This window comes from Aspergillus novofumigatus (genome assembly GCF_002847465.1).
Source record: "Aspergillus novofumigatus IBT 16806 chromosome Unknown P174scaffold_4, whole genome shotgun sequence".
Taxonomy (NCBI): Eukaryota; Fungi; Ascomycota; class Eurotiomycetes; order Eurotiales; family Aspergillaceae; genus Aspergillus; species Aspergillus novofumigatus.
The window spans coordinates 479,276-500,818 of NW_020194277.1; the positions used below are offsets into that span (position 1 = coordinate 479,276).

General features: G+C 49.9%; 8 protein-coding genes across 8 annotated transcripts; 5 read left to right on the top strand and 3 right to left on the bottom strand.

The window, feature by feature from the left end:
- Window positions 1-7,428: 7,428 nt before the first annotated feature.
- P174DRAFT_370049 (uncharacterized protein) lies at window positions 7,429-8,466 on the top strand (the record flags this gene model as incomplete). The annotated part of the gene is made up of 1 exon (XM_024822305.1): window positions 7,429-8,466. One exon carries the CDS (start codon window positions 7,429-7,431, stop codon window positions 8,464-8,466), a length of 1,038 nt encoding a protein of 345 aa, XP_024682252.1.
- Window positions 8,467-8,608: 142 nt separating this feature from the next.
- On the bottom strand, window positions 8,609-10,820 carry P174DRAFT_405764 (translation initiation factor eIF2B subunit gamma). The gene is made up of 2 exons (XM_024824082.1): window positions 10,397-10,820; window positions 8,609-10,308 (listed from the first exon to the last, which is right to left on the bottom strand). Exons 1-2 carry the CDS (start codon window positions 10,575-10,577, stop codon window positions 8,729-8,731), a joined length of 1,761 nt encoding a protein of 586 aa, XP_024682253.1. The 5' UTR covers window positions 10,578-10,820; the 3' UTR covers window positions 8,609-8,728.
- Window positions 10,821-11,334: 514 nt separating this feature from the next.
- On the top strand, window positions 11,335-12,823 carry P174DRAFT_440923 (uncharacterized protein). The gene is made up of 3 exons (XM_024827170.1): window positions 11,335-11,523; window positions 11,580-11,985; window positions 12,038-12,823. The coding sequence occupies exons 1-3, from the start codon at window positions 11,384-11,386 to the stop codon at window positions 12,659-12,661; spliced, it is 1,170 nt and encodes a 389-aa protein (XP_024682254.1). The 5' UTR covers window positions 11,335-11,383; the 3' UTR covers window positions 12,662-12,823.
- Window positions 12,824-12,974: 151 nt separating this feature from the next.
- On the top strand, window positions 12,975-14,536 carry P174DRAFT_450634 (uncharacterized protein). Its single transcript, XM_024828956.1, has 2 exons — window positions 12,975-13,782; window positions 13,833-14,536. Exons 1-2 carry the CDS (start codon window positions 13,447-13,449, stop codon window positions 14,238-14,240), a joined length of 744 nt encoding a protein of 247 aa, XP_024682255.1. The 5' UTR covers window positions 12,975-13,446; the 3' UTR covers window positions 14,241-14,536.
- Window positions 14,537-14,601: 65 nt separating this feature from the next.
- Window positions 14,602-15,605, top strand: P174DRAFT_388470 (putative DSBA family oxidoreductase; the record flags this gene model as incomplete). Its single annotated transcript, XM_024823409.1, has 4 exons — window positions 14,602-14,635; window positions 14,696-14,774; window positions 14,826-15,048; window positions 15,105-15,605. 4 exons carry the CDS (start codon window positions 14,602-14,604, stop codon window positions 15,495-15,497), a joined length of 729 nt encoding a protein of 242 aa, XP_024682256.1. The 3' UTR covers window positions 15,498-15,605.
- Window positions 15,606-15,705: 100 nt separating this feature from the next.
- P174DRAFT_503525 (short chain dehydrogenase family protein) lies at window positions 15,706-16,960 on the bottom strand. The gene is made up of 5 exons (XM_024831169.1): window positions 16,828-16,960; window positions 16,346-16,774; window positions 16,195-16,292; window positions 16,073-16,144; window positions 15,706-16,025 (listed from the first exon to the last, which is right to left on the bottom strand). The coding sequence occupies exons 1-5, from the start codon at window positions 16,919-16,921 to the stop codon at window positions 15,777-15,779; spliced, it is 942 nt and encodes a 313-aa protein (XP_024682257.1). The 5' UTR covers window positions 16,922-16,960; the 3' UTR covers window positions 15,706-15,776.
- Window positions 16,961-17,948: 988 nt separating this feature from the next.
- Window positions 17,949-19,810, bottom strand: P174DRAFT_459820 (transcription factor domain-containing protein; the record flags this gene model as incomplete). Its single annotated transcript, XM_024829809.1, has 7 exons — window positions 17,949-18,022; window positions 18,120-18,349; window positions 18,404-18,550; window positions 18,602-19,021; window positions 19,075-19,137; window positions 19,194-19,575; window positions 19,627-19,810. The coding sequence occupies 7 exons, from the start codon at window positions 19,808-19,810 to the stop codon at window positions 17,949-17,951; spliced, it is 1,500 nt and encodes a 499-aa protein (XP_024682258.1).
- A 293-nt stretch (window positions 19,811-20,103) lies between these two features.
- On the top strand, window positions 20,104-21,235 carry swc5 (putative Swr1p complex component (Swc5); the record flags this gene model as incomplete). Its single annotated transcript, XM_024829810.1, has 3 exons — window positions 20,104-20,456; window positions 20,477-20,485; window positions 20,551-21,235. 3 exons carry the CDS (start codon window positions 20,104-20,106, stop codon window positions 21,233-21,235), a joined length of 1,047 nt encoding a protein of 348 aa, XP_024682259.1.
- Between the last annotated feature and the right edge of the window lie 308 nt (window positions 21,236-21,543).

A 21,543-nucleotide genomic window follows, 5' to 3' on the forward strand; every position in this document is an offset into this window, starting at 1 on the left:
TAATAATAATAATAATGGGGCGGGAGGAGAGGAGAGTGAGGATTTGCGGATGGGACGTGCCACTATTACTAGCTTAGGGGGAGCACTCACTTTCTACGACTACTGACAGGCGGAGACGAGACGGATGGGATTTTCTGAACACTTTTCTCCTAGTAGGATCACGATGTTGAGGGGAATTCCACGAGGAAGAGGATTTCAATTATCGAGAAGATGGTAAATAAGAATGGAAATGGCTCCTCAAGAGAAAAGGAAATATCAACAATAGGGATAAAGAAAAGGCACCATCATATTCTCGCATGATTGTTTATCGCTGCTGCTGCAAGTCATGCCAGAACGAGAACAACCAGAATACTACTGTAAGTTCAAGATGGCGGACTATGTATGTACGATGTGACTATTGAGGCTATTTTACTATCATTCGGATACAATTTTAGTATATTTTCATTTGGAAATGCAGGTTAATTCTCCTGAATCTCCTCTGCATCAGCCAACCGTGTTCTTTCCACTGGAACACTTCTGCTAAAAAAGGGGAGAGGTAAGACAGTCTAGTTTGGAGCCTTGTATCAATGTACCGAAATTGTTGTATATGATCACTTGATACTTCTTTAGGACTTCTCAAAAGGCCTGGAAACTACTAGATACACAGGTAGCTGCGGTACTAATGACCCGTACTGTACCTTACCTGACTGGCCAGTACTGACCAGTAACCAATACCTTACCTTGCCTACCTTAGGTAGTGCTCGAAGCGGGCCAGCTTAGCCCCTGTGACGCCAACCGCTTCACCCGTGGAATGGGTGGATATTAAAACGAACGATTGCGACACATGAACATTAAGACATTGTTTAACATGAAGATCATCCCTCAGATTTCGTTGATGACTTAATTCGATCTCTTCAAGTATATCTCTGTCATTGCATATGACCACTTTCGCAAGTCATAGATAGGAGTTAAGCCCTCTTTCTAACTTACGTCGCAGCCAAAACCTGTGCTCTGTCTGCTGCATACAGACCCCTTGTCCACCTTTCATCCTTAGTACTAATGCGGCACAAAAGAAAAAAACGTGCTAGTTGCATAAGGCCACCACTTTCTCTGGGATTATGAATGTCCTAGCAGCCCGCTAGTCTCCTTGCGAAATCCGATCGTGCTAGCAAGTTGAACGCCGATTCGCAACCACACAGTCGCTAAATCTCTTAGCTGTAAGGCGATTACTGTACCGACCCTACGTGAGTCAGCCAGAGGATGGAATCTCGGTGATAGGACCTGGAGATAGTTGCAGAGGTAGCCTTGCCAAGAAAACAGGCAGATGCTATATAAAGCGGAATGATTAAGAGAAATTCTGTCAAAAGCAGCAGCAGCATCAGTGGAAGGATGCCGAGTCGGTGTGGCAGTACCGAGTATTCCGTATTTTTCTTTAATAATACGCCTGCGACTCCTTTGTTATGTTAGGCTTCCCCAGATTTTGAGCCAGCCCATGCCTCAACCTCTCACCAAATCATCGACAGTGCTTGTCTTGCCTTCCGGTATAGGCAGTTTATCACGATTTGTGAAATTCAACACTCATGAGGTGTGACCGAGGCTGATGCAACTTTCTCCATGGTACTCCCAGACCCGAGCAGTTCCAATGTCTTGCATCCCTGGGGAATTTCCGTACACAGTATCCATGGATCCGGATGTCCCGCCAAACCTAATGGTTATCCACATTTGCATATCCCTCCAAGGACTCAATAGCCGACCAGGCTGAGTCAGGGGCTCGCAGAAAAGACATCTGTAAGTTTGAGCAGAGTCGGTTTCGTACCATGGTCCATGGCAACGTTCATAAGCTAATCACATTATTGGCAGGGAGAAGTTACCAGAGAATGTGCTCAATGATGTCAGTCATCTTGATACGGACTGGAAGTGCACTGGAGGTCTCCGTACATAATTTTCCAATCACTACAAAGGCGATATGCTGCTGTTGATACCAAGATTACTGATTGTTGACAGAAGCTGGGAAAGTTTGGAGCCCGATGAACATGAATCAATCGGATGGATCTCGAGTCTCAGGAAGGTTATTGATGAGGCTGAGGGGCAGAGAGCTGACAGCTAGCAGAAGCATACCCCCCACTTCGAACTCGTATCACTGCATGTGTGATGCAAGTATGCCAGACTAGATCTGATTTCTGACCTGTTGGGCTGGCACTGTCCTCTCAACCATCAGATTCAGATCCATCCAGTTTCAGATCTGCCGTTCACCCTGATCCTCAAGACCCGTCTCGTACGGAGTACAAAATATCTTATCATCAGCCTAGTAAGATGCTTGATGGGCAAGTCATCGCGAATAATATTAATATGAGGAATGTTGAAACTCACCTACATCCATATGCAGATAGCGCCATCACTAACACGGCATGTCTTGACTTGATCCACACTGAACCGGGGAACGACAATAATGGCCTTGTGCTTGCTTAGATAATTACATAACCTGTTGCTCCATCCTCCATATGCAAAGATCCATATACCATCTCCTGCGAGTGTACTCTGGTCTCTGGAGTAGAAACTTGTGTCTCATACAACGGAACGGGTTGTCTAGTGCGCAGTACTGCCGATATGATTCGAACCTTCAACCCCATCAGTGTTTTTCCGGACCGTGAGTCCATAGTCCGGAGTATCTGAGACACGATAAGAATAAACCGATGAAAACTTTTAAACTATGCTTGACTGGATCATGTTTCAGACCAAAGCGCACCTACCCCTGTCTCATAAGTACATTACCACAGTTTCTGTTACACAGTACCTTACTAACGCTCATAGCACAAGCATAGACCGGATGAATAAAATTCAACTATCATCCCAAGTGTCTGATTATGATCAACCAGCACACATCACCCCGATAATCCTTATCTCCATACCAAGCTACCCACCGCTAGGTCCGCTAAGATGATATTTTGCTAAAGACCCACGCAATTCCCCCTCCACATACAGCATAGTTACAAATATGGCCGCAGATCCACGTAAGGAGTTCCCGCGCGATCGACGGGCGCGTCACGCATTTTTATTCGTGGTTTTGCGAGTAAGTATCCCGTGCGGCGGGCGATCATGTCCAGTCAACCAGTTTCAGAATTGAGCGGTGTCAATCAACCATTCTGTATCCAGTATCCACATATGGTGTGCTGTGCTTGATGTATCATGATTTGACTCCAACTGCTTGGTTGTCGACAGGTAAGTTCTCGAATGTTGTAGACTTGGTCTTTAGCGCCACATTATGAATTGCCTTGACTGTTTTGAAATGCTTAAACTCAGTGTTGCGGTCGTTGTTTTAATCTATGACGTGTCTATCTAGGAGCATTGACACAATGAATAATATCGAGATCATCACTACTAGTTCTTCCATGTTTGTGGGGTAAGTTCAGGTCCAACGGTCAATCATGTGCCAGAAGTACAATGCCATTCAATTCCCTCATGGGCTCATTAGGTGTTTGAATATCCCAGCTCTATTTGCATGCTATGTTGCAATTTTTTGGGCTTGTGTGGAGTAGACAGTCAATCAGCAACACTCTGGGCATGAATATCCGATATCATTCTTGATGAACACAAAAATGGTCAATTGCTCTTAGCTGCAAAGAGAAGTCTGCGGTCTGCCTTCGAGCTCCCTGTTAAACCCAAGAAGCCATGGATGCAGTCTGCTCGTAATATATTTTGGCAGGGAAGGGATGCAAATATACATTGGCATGCTTAATAGCCGAAGCTCAATCGCCTTTTTTGTCAATATGCAACAATGATGGCCATCCAAATCATCAGAGACCTTTCAATTCTAGCGCGACTAATGACCAAACTAAACAACCACTGCGATCGCGGACAAGAAAATGAGTCAGCCGCGAATTAAGCGATAATTGAGAATTGGGATAGCTTGCGTGTTCAGCCATTGCCGAAATAGATCGCCAAACGAATCTCGGATGCTGGGGTCTTCAGTATTGCAGCGAAAGAAAAGATGCCCTTTGTCCTTGTCAGTCGAGACAAGGGTAGTCTCTGAATAGACTTTGCGAAGATACTCTGTGATATCAGAAACGATGGAGTCTTCGATGGGAATAGGCACAGTGAGCGTGATATGGATTCCGTCTTATTCTTGTCCTGAGTCCATGCTTTTTCATCGATAGGCAGGGTGCAAGCTATGCTCTTATATTTACCTCCTCTTGTGGTCACAGATGTTTGAAGTAGTTCAGAGACTCGGAGTAATAAGCTAGAAAATAGCGGGCAGGCATCATATCATGCCTTTTGTCTTGGGCGACATCAGTGGCGTTTACGCCTGGTGCTTGGAAGACGTCAGTCTCCTGTTGCTTCACTGAATACTGTGCGGCGAAAAGACCACGCTTGCCAGCTATTAGTGTATGAGGCAGCGTAGTACTTGCTTCTGACCCTTTAGATGGTTGGGAACTGGTGCTGTAACCTGGGCGGAGTTCAAGCGAACACGAAAATGAGGAGATCATTTCTCGTGCCAAGTGATGGTAAACTGGCCCGATGCGGCTATGGCGGTTCAACGCCAGTCCGAAGTCAAAACTAGGTACTTTAGTCTGGTATCTTGTTACAAAGTATCTTACTAACTGGAAAGAAAAGAAGACCATAGAATGATAGAAATAACTCACAAGTAAATTGATATCATTATGATCATACATATATGGTAGTCATATGATGCTCTGCTTACACCTGGCTTATGGACAAGCAAGAAACAACGCGTCCATGTTCCTTGCATCATTCACAGATGGATCCAGGAACGTCAGACACATGATAGGGCCGAGGTTAGTGGCAAGTGTCAATAAGGTAGCCCTGGGTACCTTGCCTGGAGAGTCTATCAGTCATAGACTACCTACGATGGTTAAGCGATACCATCCAATGGCCTGTGCCTTCCCCTCATTCAACTCGGCGAACTCGGTAGTCGGTACGCTACTTGCAGAGAACCATTAAGACATCTACTTAGATACCTGTGGTGATGATTTTGTAGGTCAGCGGTGAGTGCGCAATGACAAACTTTAATCTTGCTTAGGAGAGAATCCTGACTACTAAGACCGGGTACGAAAAGATGGGTCATAATCCCAGTAAAGTGGGAGCATGGGGTGCAGCACTAGAGTCTTGACTCTTTGAGGGATTTGAAGAGGCGTATAATATCCGGGGAAACAAGTGTGGAGTACCTGCAATGACGCTGTCATAGTTTGCTTTGGGCCCAAGGTCTATTCTTCTCTTCAACCAATGTTCCAATATACAATGCTTTATCTACCACCTTTCATCAGTCGTAATAACACTGACAATGCTGCATGATCAGGTCGTGGAAGATTCGAGGCATTCCTGAGTTGACAACGTCTATCTAATTCTATCCGAAGTGGATTCATCCAAATGAAGGAACATGCACCGCAGATTCCGACTCCCGGTCGAGAACCAGGCATCCAGGCAACTTGCTGGATTTGTTTCTAGCTTAATAATTTGACAGAAATGATCTCTTTAATTCGATAATCAGGGCCAATATAAATGACACAATCCAATTTGGATAAATTATGCTCCAAGACACCTGTCAAGGAAACCTTGTATACACACCTGTCAAGAACTCAATGTGAAACCATCGCGATAGACGGTTAGACCCCTCGGCGCCGAGATAAGATCTACTGTGTTTATCCAGGGTGAACAACAATCAACAACAAACACTTGTACTTTTGCCCTTCAATTAACCAAATACCATACTGCTTCCGTCCGTCAGATGACCTTTAGATAGATAATAACCAGTATCGATGGTACCCCACAGTCGAAGCGGTAGATATCCAGTGCTATGTCCCGCACTAGCCAGCTAAGATCATACTCAATCTTAATGCACATTTCTCCCAATTTCATTAGTGGGGATTCTTTGCTGTATCCGGCCATAAACACACCTAATTCAACTGTTAGAGTAGTAGCCCAAGCAACACGGAACTAAGCGACTGATTGTCCGAATTCTAGGTTGGTCTCGTCTGCAGGTGGCTGCAATGGGAAACTCGAGCAAGCGGGGTCGCTGCTACCGAGTATTAAGGTATGTATCCTGGTACATACCTTAGTCTGCGCCGTCATTGTCTGTCATTACAACTCACCAGGAGCAACTCATAGCCTATTGTTTCTGTAGATGGAGCGTAACTTCAGTGTTCCTGACAAAGTGACGTACGAAAATCGAGCCTTGTCAGCATCAGAAGCACTTCCAGTAGATTAGACCCACAGAAGATTCACATGAAGTGAGTCCTAGCTTACGTCTCTAATATACTCGTACTCTGGTACGACATAAGACATGCATCATTCTAAAAATAGAGAGGGGAAACAGTGATGTGGGCATCGAATACATACTTCAGAGCGCCATCAGCATCAAACTTGTCCTTTCGAGGGACTGTCAATCATCAGCAGATTGATCCTCTATCTGTATGCTGAGAGTAGCCATACGTAGTGGTGTACCCTGGCCAACCCGATATTCGAGTATAGGCTGGTTCCTTCGAGGTTCTAGAATGTCATCCTGTCAGCATGAAGTGATGTAATAGAGAGACTCGATCTGCTGGGCTGATTTCTAAAAGAGCTAGCATGTGCGTAAGTTTGCTTGAAGGCGTTGTCATGCTGAAAGCTTGACCTGGACACTCTACCCTGACTGTGCTTGTGTTGGTGGGTAGCACTGTTACGAAGGCAGGCGTTTGTATTACCTTCATGGTCATCTTTACTACATCAGTCCTGGAGGTCACACATCTTTGCAACAGTATATCTGACAGTGATGCCGTAGCCATGAGATATCTTAACAATGCTCATTGATCTTTGCAGGTATCGAGGAAGGCCGTGAGATTGGATAAAAGTATTCATATTGTAGATATGGATGGCACGGAGGCAAGTGGAATGCTTAAGCAAAAGCATCGTAGACAGCATGATCAGAACCACACTCTTCACAAATCTTTGGTGCTGTTATGCAGACTGCTTGAACAATGCATCAAGATATGATCGTACTATTATCTTTATGCAAATCCGAATCTACTGACAGACAAGCTGACAATGCAGATGTCGAGTGATCAATAAGCAGGAAACAAAGACTTGACACTCGTCTCAGACCGATGCTTCATCAATTTCATTGTCATGGCCTCTGAACAATAACAATGATGGAACCTGAAACAGACAGAGACAAAGCAACCTCAGCTACAGAGACCAGCACAATAGAGCATGATACACTTCACTCTCCCTTTGTCCTCACCAACACATCACTGCCAGTGACTTCCTTGTCTATCAGCTGTAAAAGATCTCTCTTTATCTTCCTCATACCAACCCTCAACAACCATGCAGCGCACAATGATCTCAAGACCACCTCACGATCATCAAAGAGCATACAAATACTACCAGCAAGCCCCTACAGCTCCCAAGTTCTCATCAGCAGCTCACCACCTCTCCAACGGGTCTCTACACAGCGAGATGTGCCGCATCTCAATCTTCTGGCACAACTGTGACCACCTCATCCCCATGACCCTCACCTGTCCTTTCCAGGACATCCCATCCCACACCACAGAACCAACATCAACTGCCCTCCTCGGAGAACCCTGCCCCCTCTGCAGACAGCAATATCCCCGGAGCAAACAAACCCTCACCACCCACCAGAGTCTCCTAACTGCACAAATACTCGCCTCCATCCTCAACGTCTCCGTCGCGCAACCAGGCTTCCTAGACATGGTCGCCAGATTCTTCGCCCGCGGCGACCACAAACGGTTCGACCAGCCCGGTCCCGAAAAAGCAGCCTATGTCCAAAGGGACGGATACCTAGACGCCTTGGCGGAGGAGTCCCGGTTAGCAGTTCAGGCTCTCGACTTAAGCCTATACGTGGATCTAGATCTGGATGACCTGTGTGACCTGACTCCAGCTCCAAATTCAGAGCCAGAGGCGCACGACGGGCACGCAGAGTCGAATATATCCACGCCGACAGCGACGGCCATAGCAAGCTGGGACGGGTTGAACTGGGAGGGCCGGAATGTGCACCCCTCGGCGGGATTCTATTACTATTCGACTGGTTCCAGGCCCGGTTCCGTGCCGAAGACTGAAACCGAGCAAGCGCCTACGCCTACGGTTGCACCTCAGCAGCTGCTGGCAGCCGGACTGGCGAGCGATATTGCTGCGCACGACGGCGACGGCGACGGGAACCGAGACTGGAATGGAACACGGGACCAGCTGCAAGTGACAGATCTAGTGCCGTATACGCCTATCCCTGTCGCGATACCAATGGGAGTGGGTAACGGCTCGTCTTGCGCTCTTGCGGGGAAGGGAAGGAATAGGCGAGAGGAATCGATGGATGCTTCTGCGCATGCGCCGCGGAAGACCCATGAGATGCCGCGTGCCATGCTCGTGAGGCGGATTACGCAGCGGAGAAATGGGAAGAAAAGGCAGGCGATGGTGTCGATTGGGAAGTCGCCGCTGGCGCGGGGAGAACACCAGCACAGGAGGGACAAGAGAGAGGAGTGATGCTGTGTGCTCGTTGAGCATACTACCGTAGCCGTGCGCGGGCGCATGGGTGGTTTGTGTTTTCCGTTTTACGGCGTTGGGAGGCTATGATACCATTGTTTTTTGCAACAGCGGCCTAGAAGTTGAGAATACTCGGCGGATTAGAATGGCTAAATCAATTCTTTTCTATAACGTAGCGGTATCATCAAGATCAGCCTCTATGTCGTCATTGGACATCAAGACATCGATTTTCGTAACATCAAAAGGAACGTGCCCAAGTCAATCAAAACCCTAGCTCGTCGTTGCCGTCGCTGAATTCTTCGGAAACCTCCATTCCTTCGCCGTCCTCGTCATCCAAACCCTCGAAGACCATAAACTTTTCGTTCTTCGCGTCCGTCTCCTCGGGGACGATGTTTCCGTCTTGGATCTCGCAGTCCTTGAGCACACTCTCGCGGCCGATCTGACTCCGCCGGCCCACGATGCAGCCAGTCAGTTGGCAGCGTTCACCGATCACGGCGCCATCCATGATGAGACAGCGCGTCAAGCGGGCACCGCTGGCGATGTGACAATTGGCGCCAATGACGGATTCCTTGATGACACACTTTTCCTCTACGGTGACATTATCGGCGAGAAGACAATCGGCCTTGGTGACCGTGCACCGCTGAGCGACGCCGGCCGGGTAGGCGACCTTTTGGTTATGAGCGAAAGGCGACGCGGCTATGCGGCCGACCTCTTCGATCGACTCGAGTTTGGCCAGGCGGAGGGACACGGACAGAAGCAGAGCCGATGTATCCACACGCCTGACCAGCGGTGCAGACGGCAGCGAGGAGTGAACATATGCCAGCAACGGCGGCACGGTGAGCCTGCCTTTGGATGGTTCTGGCGACGCAGTGCTCAAATCAGTACCAGATCTCTTCACCCGAGACGCGAATTGCACGGTCTCTGAGGGATCGTCTGACAAAGCGTCGCGCGATGTGCCGGCTCCCGCCTTAGTAGTGCTCATCGCTTTGAGGTCTATTTCCTCTTCGATATACTCGCCGTCCAGACTGCCACTCTCTGCGGCTCCACATCCCTCTGGCTCGAAAATCTCGCGCAGTCGAAGCTTCTCCGCTAGACCCTTCTGCCACTCAGCCTTGGCCCACCAACCGACAAGGTCCTCCCCGACACTTTCGAACTTTTCATTCAGCACAGCCATCTCCTTGACCCAGTAAGGAAATACGTAGATGTGGGCGTCGCGGTAGGTCGTCAACATCTTCACCTGCGCGTGCTTCTTCACTAGCGAATGACGGATGAGAAGCCCTTTTTGCTCTTCCATCCGTTCTTTCAGTGTATCCATAGGTATTGAGAGCACTAGCTTTGACAGCCCATACCGGATCGAAACAGGGCCGTCCGAATTATGAGAGACTGCGGGTTCCTCCTCCTGCCCTAACGGCGTGGTAGCCACAAAATCTGTCACCTCCCCCTTGACGCTCTCTTCCCGCCCTCTAGTCTGATAGTAAACTCCGAGACCACCGCGGCGGCCGCCTTGCTCACCACCCATTCCAATGCTCTTGGGTCCATTGGAGTTCCAGCCGCCGCTGATAGTAGAGCCACCCAGGGCGCTTTGGGTGACCATCCATGCCTCCAAGAGTGATTCTCCTGGTAGATCGCAAATGAGGTCACAGGGGAGGAGGAGAAAGTCGGACTTGATGCATGATTGGACTTCGGGGAGACGCAGCAGCTCCGCGGTACCGGTCGTCAAGGTGAGGTCTGCTGGAGCGAGAACGGAAGGTGAAGGTGCCGGAAGAGATGTGAGGTGAGGATTTTGCGAGAGAGCAGCTTCTAATGGCCCTTGACTGGCGGGGGGTGTGATAAGAGTGATATCTTCAGTTCAGTTAGAACAGAGTCCCGGTGCTCGACATTAGGGCAGGTGCATGTTCGTATCGCTCAACGCAGATCTACAATTACTCACTTGTTATGCCCATCCGATAGCACCAATCCAGAGGATACCACACCATAGGACGATTCGCGATAGGTAACAATGATTTGGGAAATTCTTCAGGATTCGAGGTGAATGTGTTCAGAGAGACACCAGGACCGCACAGAATGAGGGCCTGAAAGCCCATCGGGGGCACGGGGATTGAGTGCGGCATTGCGAAATGCTCGTTTTATCCGCGGCTGTGACTGACGAAGTTGTTCTGATTGTAGGATTGGTATAAATGATTGGGGTGAAAAGGATCACCGCGGGGAAGAGGGGAGGATGACTCGTCGTATTATCTTATGCGATGGTTGAACTCAAGCGCGCATAGCCTGAAATCGTGTCTGACTATTCAGGGTATCATATAAATCGGGTCGTCAAACTCAGCGAGGGTGCTGTTTTCTGTCCGCCCTCTGACTCAACCTGATATGCATGGGAAGATTGTAACTACCCATCTTTTGTTAAACAAAATCCCGCTGTCACGTGCCGATAGCTCTATGTTGATGCAAATCAGCCAAACACCTTGATGCCCTAAATCATGATAACAGAGCTTGTCATGTGTTGATAAGCATGAAGCAAACAAAATAAACAGCACAAACATAGCAACTTACTCGCATTAGTCAGGTAACTTAGGTAAGGTACCAACCCCGTAAGTTACTGTAATTCTGTCAGATTCTGGTAATAAGCGGGACAAACACCGCGGTAACCAGCACATCACCAGCCACATGTTTCTCGGCTCGTCCGAGGCCCAGCCTTGGGCTCTCTCTTTCTCCCTGCTTGCTCCGTTAACCAACCACCCTTTTTCCTCTCATGCAACCTTGAGATGTGATCATTATACACAATCGCGATTGGATTGACTTCTATGCGCCCACCCTCTATCATCTCTCAGTGCCCGCAATGTCTTTCCCATATTCTCAGGATGCTCGTCGGCGGCGGGTTGGAGCTGGTGCCGGCTTCAGCTCCTCGGGGCGACGGACCGTCATGGGGTATTGGGTACCTCTGGCTTTGACGGTCAGTATCGCAACAATTGGCATAGCCGCGTGGATTTGGAGCGAGCGCAGTGATGATGACGATAATAATGACGAAGGCGAATACCCCCTGGACGACTCGAGGGATGACCGGTACCCCCGCCGGGCGCGGAGGGAACCCCAGCTGGCATTGACGGCGAATATGCCAGGTCGACTGGGGCAGATATTCATGGTGACGATGTTGGTATGATGGCTCGTATGCAGGGTGCTTTGCGGCGCACACCGAGCCCTCAGCAGATCTTCGATGGGGCTAGTAGACGGGTCGCGGCCGGTATGGCTGCGGCGGGCGCATTCATGGGCAACGCTCTGACATCAATACGGGAGGAGGATCGCGGTGACTTTGAGGATCACTCGCGATGGTCCGAAGAGGTTCGGTCGAGGGCTACTCAGGGAGACGCTCAACCTGCCGCAGCAGCTCCGGCGATGAGCGGAGCGCTTCCCACTCGCAGCGCGGTGAGCGGCCCTCCTGCTCTCGACAAAAAGAAGAAGACGGTAGCGATTGTGGTCTCCTCTGAGTTGGCAAGTCACGACCCTGACGACTTCACTGAGCACGCGGTAGGTCCTTGTTGGCTCGATGTCATGGATTACGCTGACAAACTATGAACAGTCTATTCTTTCTCACCTTCCTGAACATGTCGACCCTGAGACCGCAAAGATCTTCGTTCTTATTTATGCGCCAGGCCTAAAGCATGCACCCAACCAGGGCGGCTCGTCCAATCCTACTCTCTCCGTCACATCATCCTATTCTAATATTGCTCCTGAGGAGGCCAGGTCGCCTGGGGAAACACCTAGCGGCGACCTGTCCACTCTCGAGCCTCGCCCAGCTGATGAGCAGGAAGGCGCCTCTCCATTGTTCCGCACTTTATACACGCAGGCGCAGGCCATTGTCGACAAGGAGAACACCATCATGCCGTTTAGCACTGCGACGGGATACGTGCACCTTGTCCGCCATCTTTCACCCGACATTGTCTACGTGCAGGAGTCCTTGACAGGCAAACAAGGCGATGCGGTGCAACACATTTCTGGCTGGGTCAGACAGGTCGTGGTGGTAGTTGGAGACGAAGGCGGCCGAGGCGGCCTAATCGACAGTGAAGATGAATCAGTACTTGCCGAGAAGGGTGAGAAGTGGTGGCAGAAGGAGGGGATGACGGGTATTGGTAAGCGAATTGATGTGGTCGATGTCCATCGCACGGGTGAAGACTGGCGACGAAGAGTGTCTGGCCACGACTGATTTACGCATCACGAAAAGCTGGAAAGATTCATTCAAATGTTTCTTCTGTGCACTTATCCACTGTTTGATGATGATTGTGATTGATTCCCCCTTCCTGATGAATTTCTACATGACAGTAATTTTTAGTGTGCATATTGAACAATGTCATTATTTTCTCCAAGCCCTACTCCTTACCTTGTAGTCACAGATAGATGTCTCTTCATAAATCTGGGGGACTGCTTTCACGCAAGGTGATACTGGGGAAGCGCCGGGCTATCTACCTGGAGTCCAGGAACAGTGGCGCTCAAGGTCAGCGCTCTCCAACATCCAATCCCGACAACCGTCACACAGTTTTCCACATATCTACGCGCCAGGGAGAAGAAAGTTTGAGATTGACTCTACTGCCATTTCACTTCAGACTGATTCTTTATGGAAGTTCTGCAGGAGTGACTGTCATAGGTCAGGGTCCGACGAATGAGGATCGTCTTCATCAGCCCGGCGGCTACGGTAATGCGGCTGCTAATGGCAGGACGTTTCGACGGAAAAGAGGATGGGCTCGGACGCAAGTTCGTCAGTGAGCTTGAAGAATTGCACATTGCTTTACGGAGGGTGATAACGCTTAAATGTGCGCTGATTCCTCAGGTTTCCTCAACGTTGTAGCCTCCCTGGTGGACATTGCCTCGTTCTTTGCTCAATACTTTCACCTCAGTCTTCTGGCAAGACTTCTTTCATTTTCACTCATTCATTGCTGTCTACTGATTGATACATTCCGTTCTCGCTCCTAACTTTGCTCCATAATTCTCAAAATGGATGCCGGGTTGTCCCATCCAGGCTCAGCCGCAGCCTCATACACCGTCTCCTGCGCCTCGGACCACGAAGAATCAACCTTTCTCAAAAGGAATCACCATCTCCGCTGGGCCCAACTCGCTCTGTCTGTGATCTGCCTCGGCTCTGCTCTCGCAATCGTCGGCTGCGAAGCTGTACCCTTCCAGCACTACCGGAGCACCTCCGGGTACGAAGAAGCAGGACTGGCCCTGTGGCCATTGAACTTTGATCTCCGACCAACGATCGCTATCCTGTCTAGTGGCTGCGTCATTGCAGTCCTCAATCTCATCTATATCGTCGCCGTGCTCATCCCTTCTGTGAGTCGCCTTGCTGACGAGGAACCCTGAAGACATACTGACATCGCCAGCCCCATTCCCACATCCGGCGTCTCAACATCCTCGCCTCGGGAACGGCAGTCGCGGGCCTCATCGCTGCGGCAGTCGGACTGGCCTTTGCGATCTATCTCCCGCAATCCACGTATCCGGGTGGATTTTCGCACAATGAGACACTGCACTCGTGGACATGCAAGTGGAAGGCCATGCGGAGCGTCAACTCGAGCGAGAATGTTTCTTTACATGCACCGACGCATTTCGAGCGGGATTGTCGGGAGACGAAGGCAGGATTTGTGCTTCTCGCTCTGTTGATCGGGCTCGAGGTTGTCGGGGGTGCGGTTGGTGTGTTTGGAGTCTGGCTTGAGCGGAACGTGTCCAGGCAGAGGAGCTTTGGGGTGCAAGTGGAGAAGGAGACTGTTTTGACGAAGAATTCAAACGTGTGAAGCGCGTGGTATGCTCATATTCACTGGGGTCTGTCGTTCTGCTGCGCAGTACTTCTTGGGTATCTTTTTTGTCGGTCTGGTAAGCCATTATTGATTGAGAGGGTTGGGTTACCTACAATATTCACTTAATTTTATATTGGTTTTTGCCTGTTCTTCAAGTTCACCGAACACATAATCAACATTCGAGAAGCCGACGGCGGGCCGGATATAACGTCGTCTGGGCCGTGGGGTAAGCCATCATCCTCGGCTCCCCACATGCTCCTTATGATTTAAATCACAGTTAATAAGGAATCACGAATGCAATAATCAAATTGCATCATTTGAATTGTCAGTTTAGTAGAAGCGAACGTCATCATACGCCATGGGCAAGAAAATCGAATGTTACCTTGATTGCGGTTCGACCCCAGCCAAGTATCTCTCATCAGCGCTTCATCAATACTTACAAATTCAAATAGTATCACCCTACAGTTTCTACGCCTTCACGTATCTCCAACAAAATGCAGAGGCGCTCGCCTCGCTAGGCGTAGAAATCGAGTATGAGACCCTCCCCTCTCAACTCTCCCGCAAACACACTCACATGGCCAGATACATCCCCGTCTTCCTGGGAGGCATCAACGTAGGGAGCGGTACGCTTATTCCAACATTTCCTGCTACGTACTCTTGCAAGTATTCTGACCAGCAAAGGAAACAAACCCCCTGGACTCTCCCCGCCAAAGCCGCCTACTCTACGTACGACGGCAAACGCGCCCAAAAGTACTTCGGGCACAACTTCGAAGTACCTGCGTTCTTCCCTATCCTCTCGCTCCTGGTAAAGTCTCTCTGCCATCGAAAGGAAATGAAGGGAATCTAATGCTGTGCAAACAGCCCCAACGAGCACTCACATACATCAAGCGCCAGCATGCCCACAAACTCGTCCCGGCGTTCCTCGCCTGCTTCGAGACGATGTGGAATGGCCAGCTGGATATCTCCAAGCCGGAGAATCTGTCCAAGGCATTAGCGAAGACATTCTCAGGCGCTGAGGTTGAGGAGATCCTGGCTGCGGCGTCGAGTCCCGAGATCAAGAACGAGCTTACAGCGACTACGGAGAGGGTCGTCAAAGTGCTGGGGGCGTTTGGGTGTCCGTGGTTCTGGGTGACTAATGGCGAGGGAAAATCGGAGCCGTTCTTTGGGAGTGATCGCTTTCATTTCATGTGGGATTTCTTGGAGTTGCCGCATGAGGATTTGAGATTGAAGGTTGAGCGGAGGGCGAAGTTGTAGATCATCGACAGGAACATTGTCCCTGGCTATTGTATGTAATACTTGATCTATGAGCTTTATGGAAGGCTTTCCTTGGAATGTTATTGAAGGCTGGAATCCAGCTTGCAGATTGTATTCATCATTTCACTGCCTATATGACCATCGCAAGTAGTGTAGGGGTGGACCAGGCGTCTTTTTTCAAAGTGCTTGAGTGCCTTCAATATGTTGAACGGTACGAACGCGATATGAATTTGCTATTTGCTGAACATAGAATAAGTTGTAAGCTACAGGAAGATGGAATCACAGCTTGGCCTTTCTCAACTTCGTACTATCCACCCGCATACCCTCATCATCCTGCTCCGCCACCTCAAGGACAGGCAGCTCCTTAGGCATGATCCGCCGTGGCTGAGATCCCGGAACAACAGCGTACTTGGAGAAGTCAGAAACACCGCAATGGTCGCGCAAAAAGTCCTCATCGAGAACCAATTGGCCATTCACGATGTCAGGGGGACTGTTCAAAATCCCCAGAATAGCGTCCGAGAAGATCGTCTATTCGTCTTAGCGATATGCTTCAATGCGGGCACGGCTCTACTCACAGGTTTCCTGAGATCGGCTTTCCGGCTAGGATCCTCATTCGTGGTCGCCTCCGTGGCGGCTGATTCGATGGACTGGAAAAGAGAGTGAGTATATGAAGTAGCAGAATGGTCAAGAAACGTACCACTGCAGGCCAGATACTGGTGATGGCCATATCCTTCGCCCCCTGTCTAACAAAGTCCATAGCTAGGCCCTTGGTCAGGACGCTCATCCCCACCTTGCCTGTGCCGACATTAGCCTAAATTTCTGGTGTGAAGGCAACACAGAAGAGATACCCATCGCATAAGCCGTCTTCCCCCGAAAGAATCGCGAGTAGATCGGCGGCGAGACAACAATAATCCGTCCCTTCCACCCATTCTTCTCAAAGTATGGCAATGCCGCCTGCACACTCGCATAGAGACCCTCTGGGTTCACTCTCTGCATGAGCTGGAACCGCTTGGTGGGCGTATTCGCCACCGAGGACCACCAGATCGCCCCGGAGTTGTAGACCAGGACATCGAGGCGGCCTGCCAGGCGGACCGCCTCGTGAACCAAGTTCTCGACCTGCTTCACGTCGCGAACGTCTACTGGGAGGGCGAACGCTTCGCCGCCGGATTCTTTGATCTCTCGCTCGACGGTGTTGATGGTCGATTGCGAGGAGTTCGGATCCGGTGGGAAGGGAACTGTTGCGTAGGCGTTGGAGGTGGTCTTTGCCGCCACGACGACTGGAACAGTGTCAGTGCCTTGCTCGGAGGATCTGCTTGTGATTTGAGCATACCTTTGTAGCCAGTCTTGGCCAGGTCCATGGCAATCTGCCTGCCGATACCGCGGGAAGCGCCCACAACGAGAGCGACTGGTTTGTTTGATGTCATTTTGTGTCTTTCCGTCGCTGTAAATGAATGAAGTTGAGATTAGAAATTCAGGATGTCTCATGTTCAAATAGCGTATGACATGATAGAACGGTCGGTGCCCTCCACATCCTCGGTAGGCTGTAAGTGCTCAACTCCGAAACCACCGAGCGCGGGTCGGCCCGTTTTGGTCACTGGTGATTTATTGATTAATTATCAACCCTGGCCAAGATAGCTCCAGGGCCACCAAAACGATATATTGATGGGTACCTGTTCTTATTCTGAGAAGGGACTCCTATTCTCTGTGATACGAACTGAGATCTTCCAACATCATAAGGACAGTATATAACAATTGTGAATGGCAATAATAATTGAGAGAAAGCAGTATAGGCAAACATGCAGCTGGCAGCTTCAAGATTGAGTCAAACAACAAGACTGCGTTGGTTTTCTGTCTCTTTACGATGAACGCTCATCTGCGAAACAATGCCCTCTGCATATTAACAGGCAGTATTGCCAGAATATCAATGTACGCTCCTTCCTGGAGGTCGCGGATCATCAGTCTTTAGTAGATGATAATCTATACAGGTTAGATCTCGGATCCTACAGATTCAGCCTACTTCACGCGGTTGAGCGGCTTTGTTGTAGGTCTTGGCCGAGAGAGTTTAATGAAGCTCCGCTGTTTGTAGTCTTTTCAATTCTCACAGAGAGCGTCCAGTAGAATCCGCACGCCTATAATCGCACCCCAAACAGGGTTGGATACTCCACGACGATTTGGAGTAAAGCCTGTGGATGAGGAGCTATGTACTCGTTCTCATGGCTGACGTGACGTTGCACATTGATAAAGCGTCTGCGGTGTACTTGAAAGAGGATCATGATACATCGTCTGATCGAGAATAATGGGGAGCGGTATTACCAGCGTCGATTATGCTCCGTAAGCTCTGTAATATGGCTGAAGCGTCACAGACCTCAAGCAGCGGGTCAATCTCGGTCATAGGTGAAGAACGGTTCTGATCTGAAACGTGCGCAGACGGCATACTTTCGACCCCTGTATTCAACTCGTTTTCGAGCGGGCCTTGCGAGTTAAATTGCTTCTGAGTTTCCCTCTGCAGAATCTGAAGGACGACCCTAGTCTGTGGTAGAATCACCTGTTGTATTTTCGGCCTTTTGAAACGCCCCGACGACCTTAAGGGAGCGGAACCGCCGTTCTCCTCTCCACATGCACGTTTCCGGCACTTCTCTGCTGCGTCTGATAACATTCGCTCAAATTGTTCCGGGCCAGTCATAGTGCGAAAAAGCTCTAGAAAAATTGCCGCAATGGGCCATGTATGCGAAAGTACTTGGAGCATGTCTAGGTTGGCTTCCAGATTCTGTCGGATGGCATGCAGCAGGGACGGTATTGAGGCTTCCATTTGGCTTCTCAGTGTGACAAAAGATACAACGGCATGGCAGATTCTAACAGGTAAGCTCAACGGTAGTGGAATGGAACACTGAAAAGCCTGGACTTACATGAATGATGGTGTATACTTTAACTCGCCCCTAGACTGCAGCGTTTCCAGGATGGACACGATGCTTGTGGCAGCATGAAAAGCTGAGCTTTGGGCCTCCCTTGACGAGTCCGGAGATTGCAGAAGATGTAACTGGCACACAATGGTACTGCTTGAAGATCAGCTCATAGTCTTTCCAGTGCTTCCCTTTCAAACTCACTAGAACGTCGAATACAGTATCGCTGACCAAAAATTATGACGAGACTGTCTCCACTGAAGCTCAGACGGACACGAGACGAGCCAGTCATTCAGACCAAGCTCACATTGCGCAGCCCCCTTCATCCGACTATCCTCCGTCGACCTGGAAGACAGCTTCAAGCACAGACCAAGGTCCATTAGTTGGCAAAGTTTCACGTACTGCATGAAGAAAAGGACTGCTATACGATCTGTCGAACCATCGCTCTGCTCATCATACTCAATAAAGTCGCTTTCTTCCAAGGGTTCCACCGTGCAATCTTCGGAATTGATGTGAAGAGGACGGCCGAATGCTGCAGCCACAGAGCGATCGCGCGTGTAAAGTGTCCACCATATCCGCTTCCAGATCCTTCTCTTCATAGCAGACAGTGTCACGTAGTTCTCACTGCAATTGAATTGGAATTAGATCTCAAGAGTACAGTACCGGGTGACTCTTACCTCTGGTGAAGCCCGTGTTCCTGAGCTAAAGCTATTCCCAGACGACTCCAATAGAATATTCCGCTTTCTGTGAGATCTATAGCTCGTCAACACAATACAGATCAACGCGCTGAGCAAACTCTACCATCGGGCCATCCCAGTATACGCCCAATAAGACTACAGCCTGGAGGACGGTGGTAGGATCTCTCTCGTATCCAGCATCATACAAAGCTTTCACTTTCTTGTAGAACATGCGCGGAGAGATTACGCCATTCCCAGAGCTCTGCGCATGATGGTGGTACCTTGACGCTACCATGAGTACGGCTTGAAGTAAGAGGACTGACGGAGGGTTCTGAGGATTACGATATCGACACATGAAATCATGCCGATTGATCACGGGCAACACTGGTGCGATCCACTTGAAGAACACGTCCACGAGAGCATCACAGACAGCCTGCGAGGGTAAATCAAAGGCATGTCGCTGATTCAGTATGTCCACGTCAAGAGGATCCAAGTGATCAACTGTCTAGAGTCAATACATTCGGCGAATCCAAAGTAAGGGCTGAGAGCTACCTAAGATCGGATTTCTCGACGTATACTCATACTCTGTGCACGATCTTGTGGATCTAGTCACTGACGGAACAGACTGCGGACTCTCTCTCAAGTCCCAACCGAGAAACTCATTCTGAAACTGTAGACCTCGTTGTTCTCGTCTCTGTCGTTCCTGGTCCCATTCGCGTGCATTTCTGGCATCCATTTTTGACCGTCTATTTTGGTCATCTTCCGGTTGAGGAGTGACGATTACTGCCAGTGCCACATTTTTCTCAGAACAAGAGTACGCGCTGGAAGATGGTGCGCAATCACAGTTCAAAGAAACATCCTCGGCCTCTCCGCCAAAGGCAGATCCCCTGATTGGTCATTACTGTCCGCCAACTAGTCAGTTATCGCACACACCGCCCTGGCAGAATCCGATGGTACATTTCTGCTTCGCGCCTCCGTCGCTTTCATCTGGATCGCTCCCAAGAGGCGTGTTCCAGATTAGAGAACAAGATGGCAGCCGAACCCACGGCCACTGTGTCCGACTTGGACTTTGATAACGAGCAGTACGACTCCGCCGAAGATGAAGATTTTCAGCTCGATCCTGATCAAGAAGATGCCGACTTGACCGGCTCCGATAGCGACGATGAGGCGACAGAACCAGCAGCGAAAAAGCGCAAAACAGTGCCTAACAAGGCAGCCATCGAGGATAAAGAACTCGACTCCGGCGATGAGGCCATGATTCAGAAACTAAAGGCTAGAAAGGAGGGCAAGCAAAAAGGGAAGAAGTCGCAAGGCACAGCCAGCGATGAGGACGAGGACGACGTGGATTTCGATGAGGATGAGGAGGGTGGCCCAGGGGCTTTGTACGGACGCGAGCAATGAGGATGCGAATGTATGTTGAGCTTTTGTACGGCCTTGCTTCATGCTCCTAGATGACTAACATTTCCTTCTTGACAGGCAGGAAGAGCGAAAACCACTGGCCAAGATTGACGGGGCTACGGTTGACGTCGACGCAATATGGGCGCAGATGAATGCCCCTGATTCTGGTGGAAGCATTCTCCCTTTACAGACTCAAGCGAAGGATGCCACCCCTGTGAACGACGAAAACAAGGATACAGATACCGCCGAGAAACAGGTGCCCTCGCCCGATTCCAAACCTCAGTATACGGAGGAGATGGTAAAGATCAAACGGACTTACAAGTTCGCCGGCGAAGTCATCACCCAAGAGAAAATTGTCCCCAAAGACTCCGCCGAAGCGAAGCTTTTCCTCGCGAACGGCGAGAGCGCTGAGACCGTCACAGACGCCGATGTCGAACACGCCGCGAACGCAAAGGACTCGCTCAAGCTCCGCAGACCCCTTCGCAAGATCTCGCGCTTTGATCCTAACCCCACTGGGACGATCAAGAAGAGCTGGGAGAAGCAGATCACCGGCCAGACAGAGAACATTAGCGGACCGAAAATCAACACTGTGGAAAAGTCTCGGCTGGACTGGGCTGCGTATGTGGACCAGGCCGGCATCCAAGACGAGCTCAAGCTTCACAGCAAAGCCAAGGAAGGGTTCCTCGGCCGCATGGATTTCTTGGATCGCGTCGTTGCCAAGCGGGAGGAGGAAAGAAGAAATGCGCGGTTGAAGGGACTGTGAGACGTTCGAGTGTCTGCACTCTTACACCAGCCCTCTTACAACTTGTGTATGCCAGGGCATCGCGGCATGGCAGCTCGGACGTATCAAGTTGCCTATCACTGTCCCTCTGGCGGTTTCGAGATACGATCCTACCCACAATTGGCGCGCCGTTCTGCTTCGCCTCGCGACCTGACTGCTGCAGATGAATGCAGCAGTCATAGTAGGCAGCAGGCCCGGGCACTTGGAGGAACGCATCTCTTCGAATCTATGTTTCTAGGGAAACTTTTGACTTGACAGACGGATATCTACCTGTCGACGCTTAGAAGGCG

Excerpts from the sequence above, each read along its gene's own strand:
- P174DRAFT_405764 (XM_024824082.1), bottom strand. The coding sequence starts at position 10,577 with ATGCCGCACTCAATCCCCGTGCCCCCGATGGGCTTTCAGGCCCTCATT. Across the intron at positions 10,309-10,396 it reads CTATCGGATGGGCATAACAA|ATATCACTCTTATCACACCC; the intron begins GTGAGTAATTGT and ends ACTGAACTGAAG.
- P174DRAFT_440923 (XM_024827170.1), top strand. The coding sequence starts at position 11,384 with ATGGGGTATTGGGTACCTCTGGCTTTGACGGTCAGTATCGCAACAATT. Across the intron at positions 11,524-11,579 it reads GACGACTCGAGGGATGACCG|GTCGACTGGGGCAGATATTC; the intron begins GTACCCCCGCCG and ends CGAATATGCCAG. Across the intron at positions 11,986-12,037 it reads ACGACTTCACTGAGCACGCG|TCTATTCTTTCTCACCTTCC; the intron begins GTAGGTCCTTGT and ends AACTATGAACAG.
- P174DRAFT_450634 (XM_024828956.1), top strand. The coding sequence starts at position 13,447 with ATGGATGCCGGGTTGTCCCATCCAGGCTCAGCCGCAGCCTCATACACC. Across the intron at positions 13,783-13,832 it reads TCGCCGTGCTCATCCCTTCT|CCCCATTCCCACATCCGGCG; the intron begins GTGAGTCGCCTT and ends TGACATCGCCAG.
- P174DRAFT_503525 (XM_024831169.1), bottom strand. The coding sequence starts at position 16,921 with ATGACATCAAACAAACCAGTCGCTCTCGTTGTGGGCGCTTCCCGCGGT. Across the intron at positions 16,293-16,345 it reads GAAGACGGCTTATGCGATGG|GCAAGGTGGGGATGAGCGTC; the intron begins GTATCTCTTCTG and ends ATGTCGGCACAG. Across the intron at positions 16,145-16,194 it reads CCAGTATCTGGCCTGCAGTG|TCCATCGAATCAGCCGCCAC; the intron begins GTACGTTTCTTG and ends TCTCTTTTCCAG.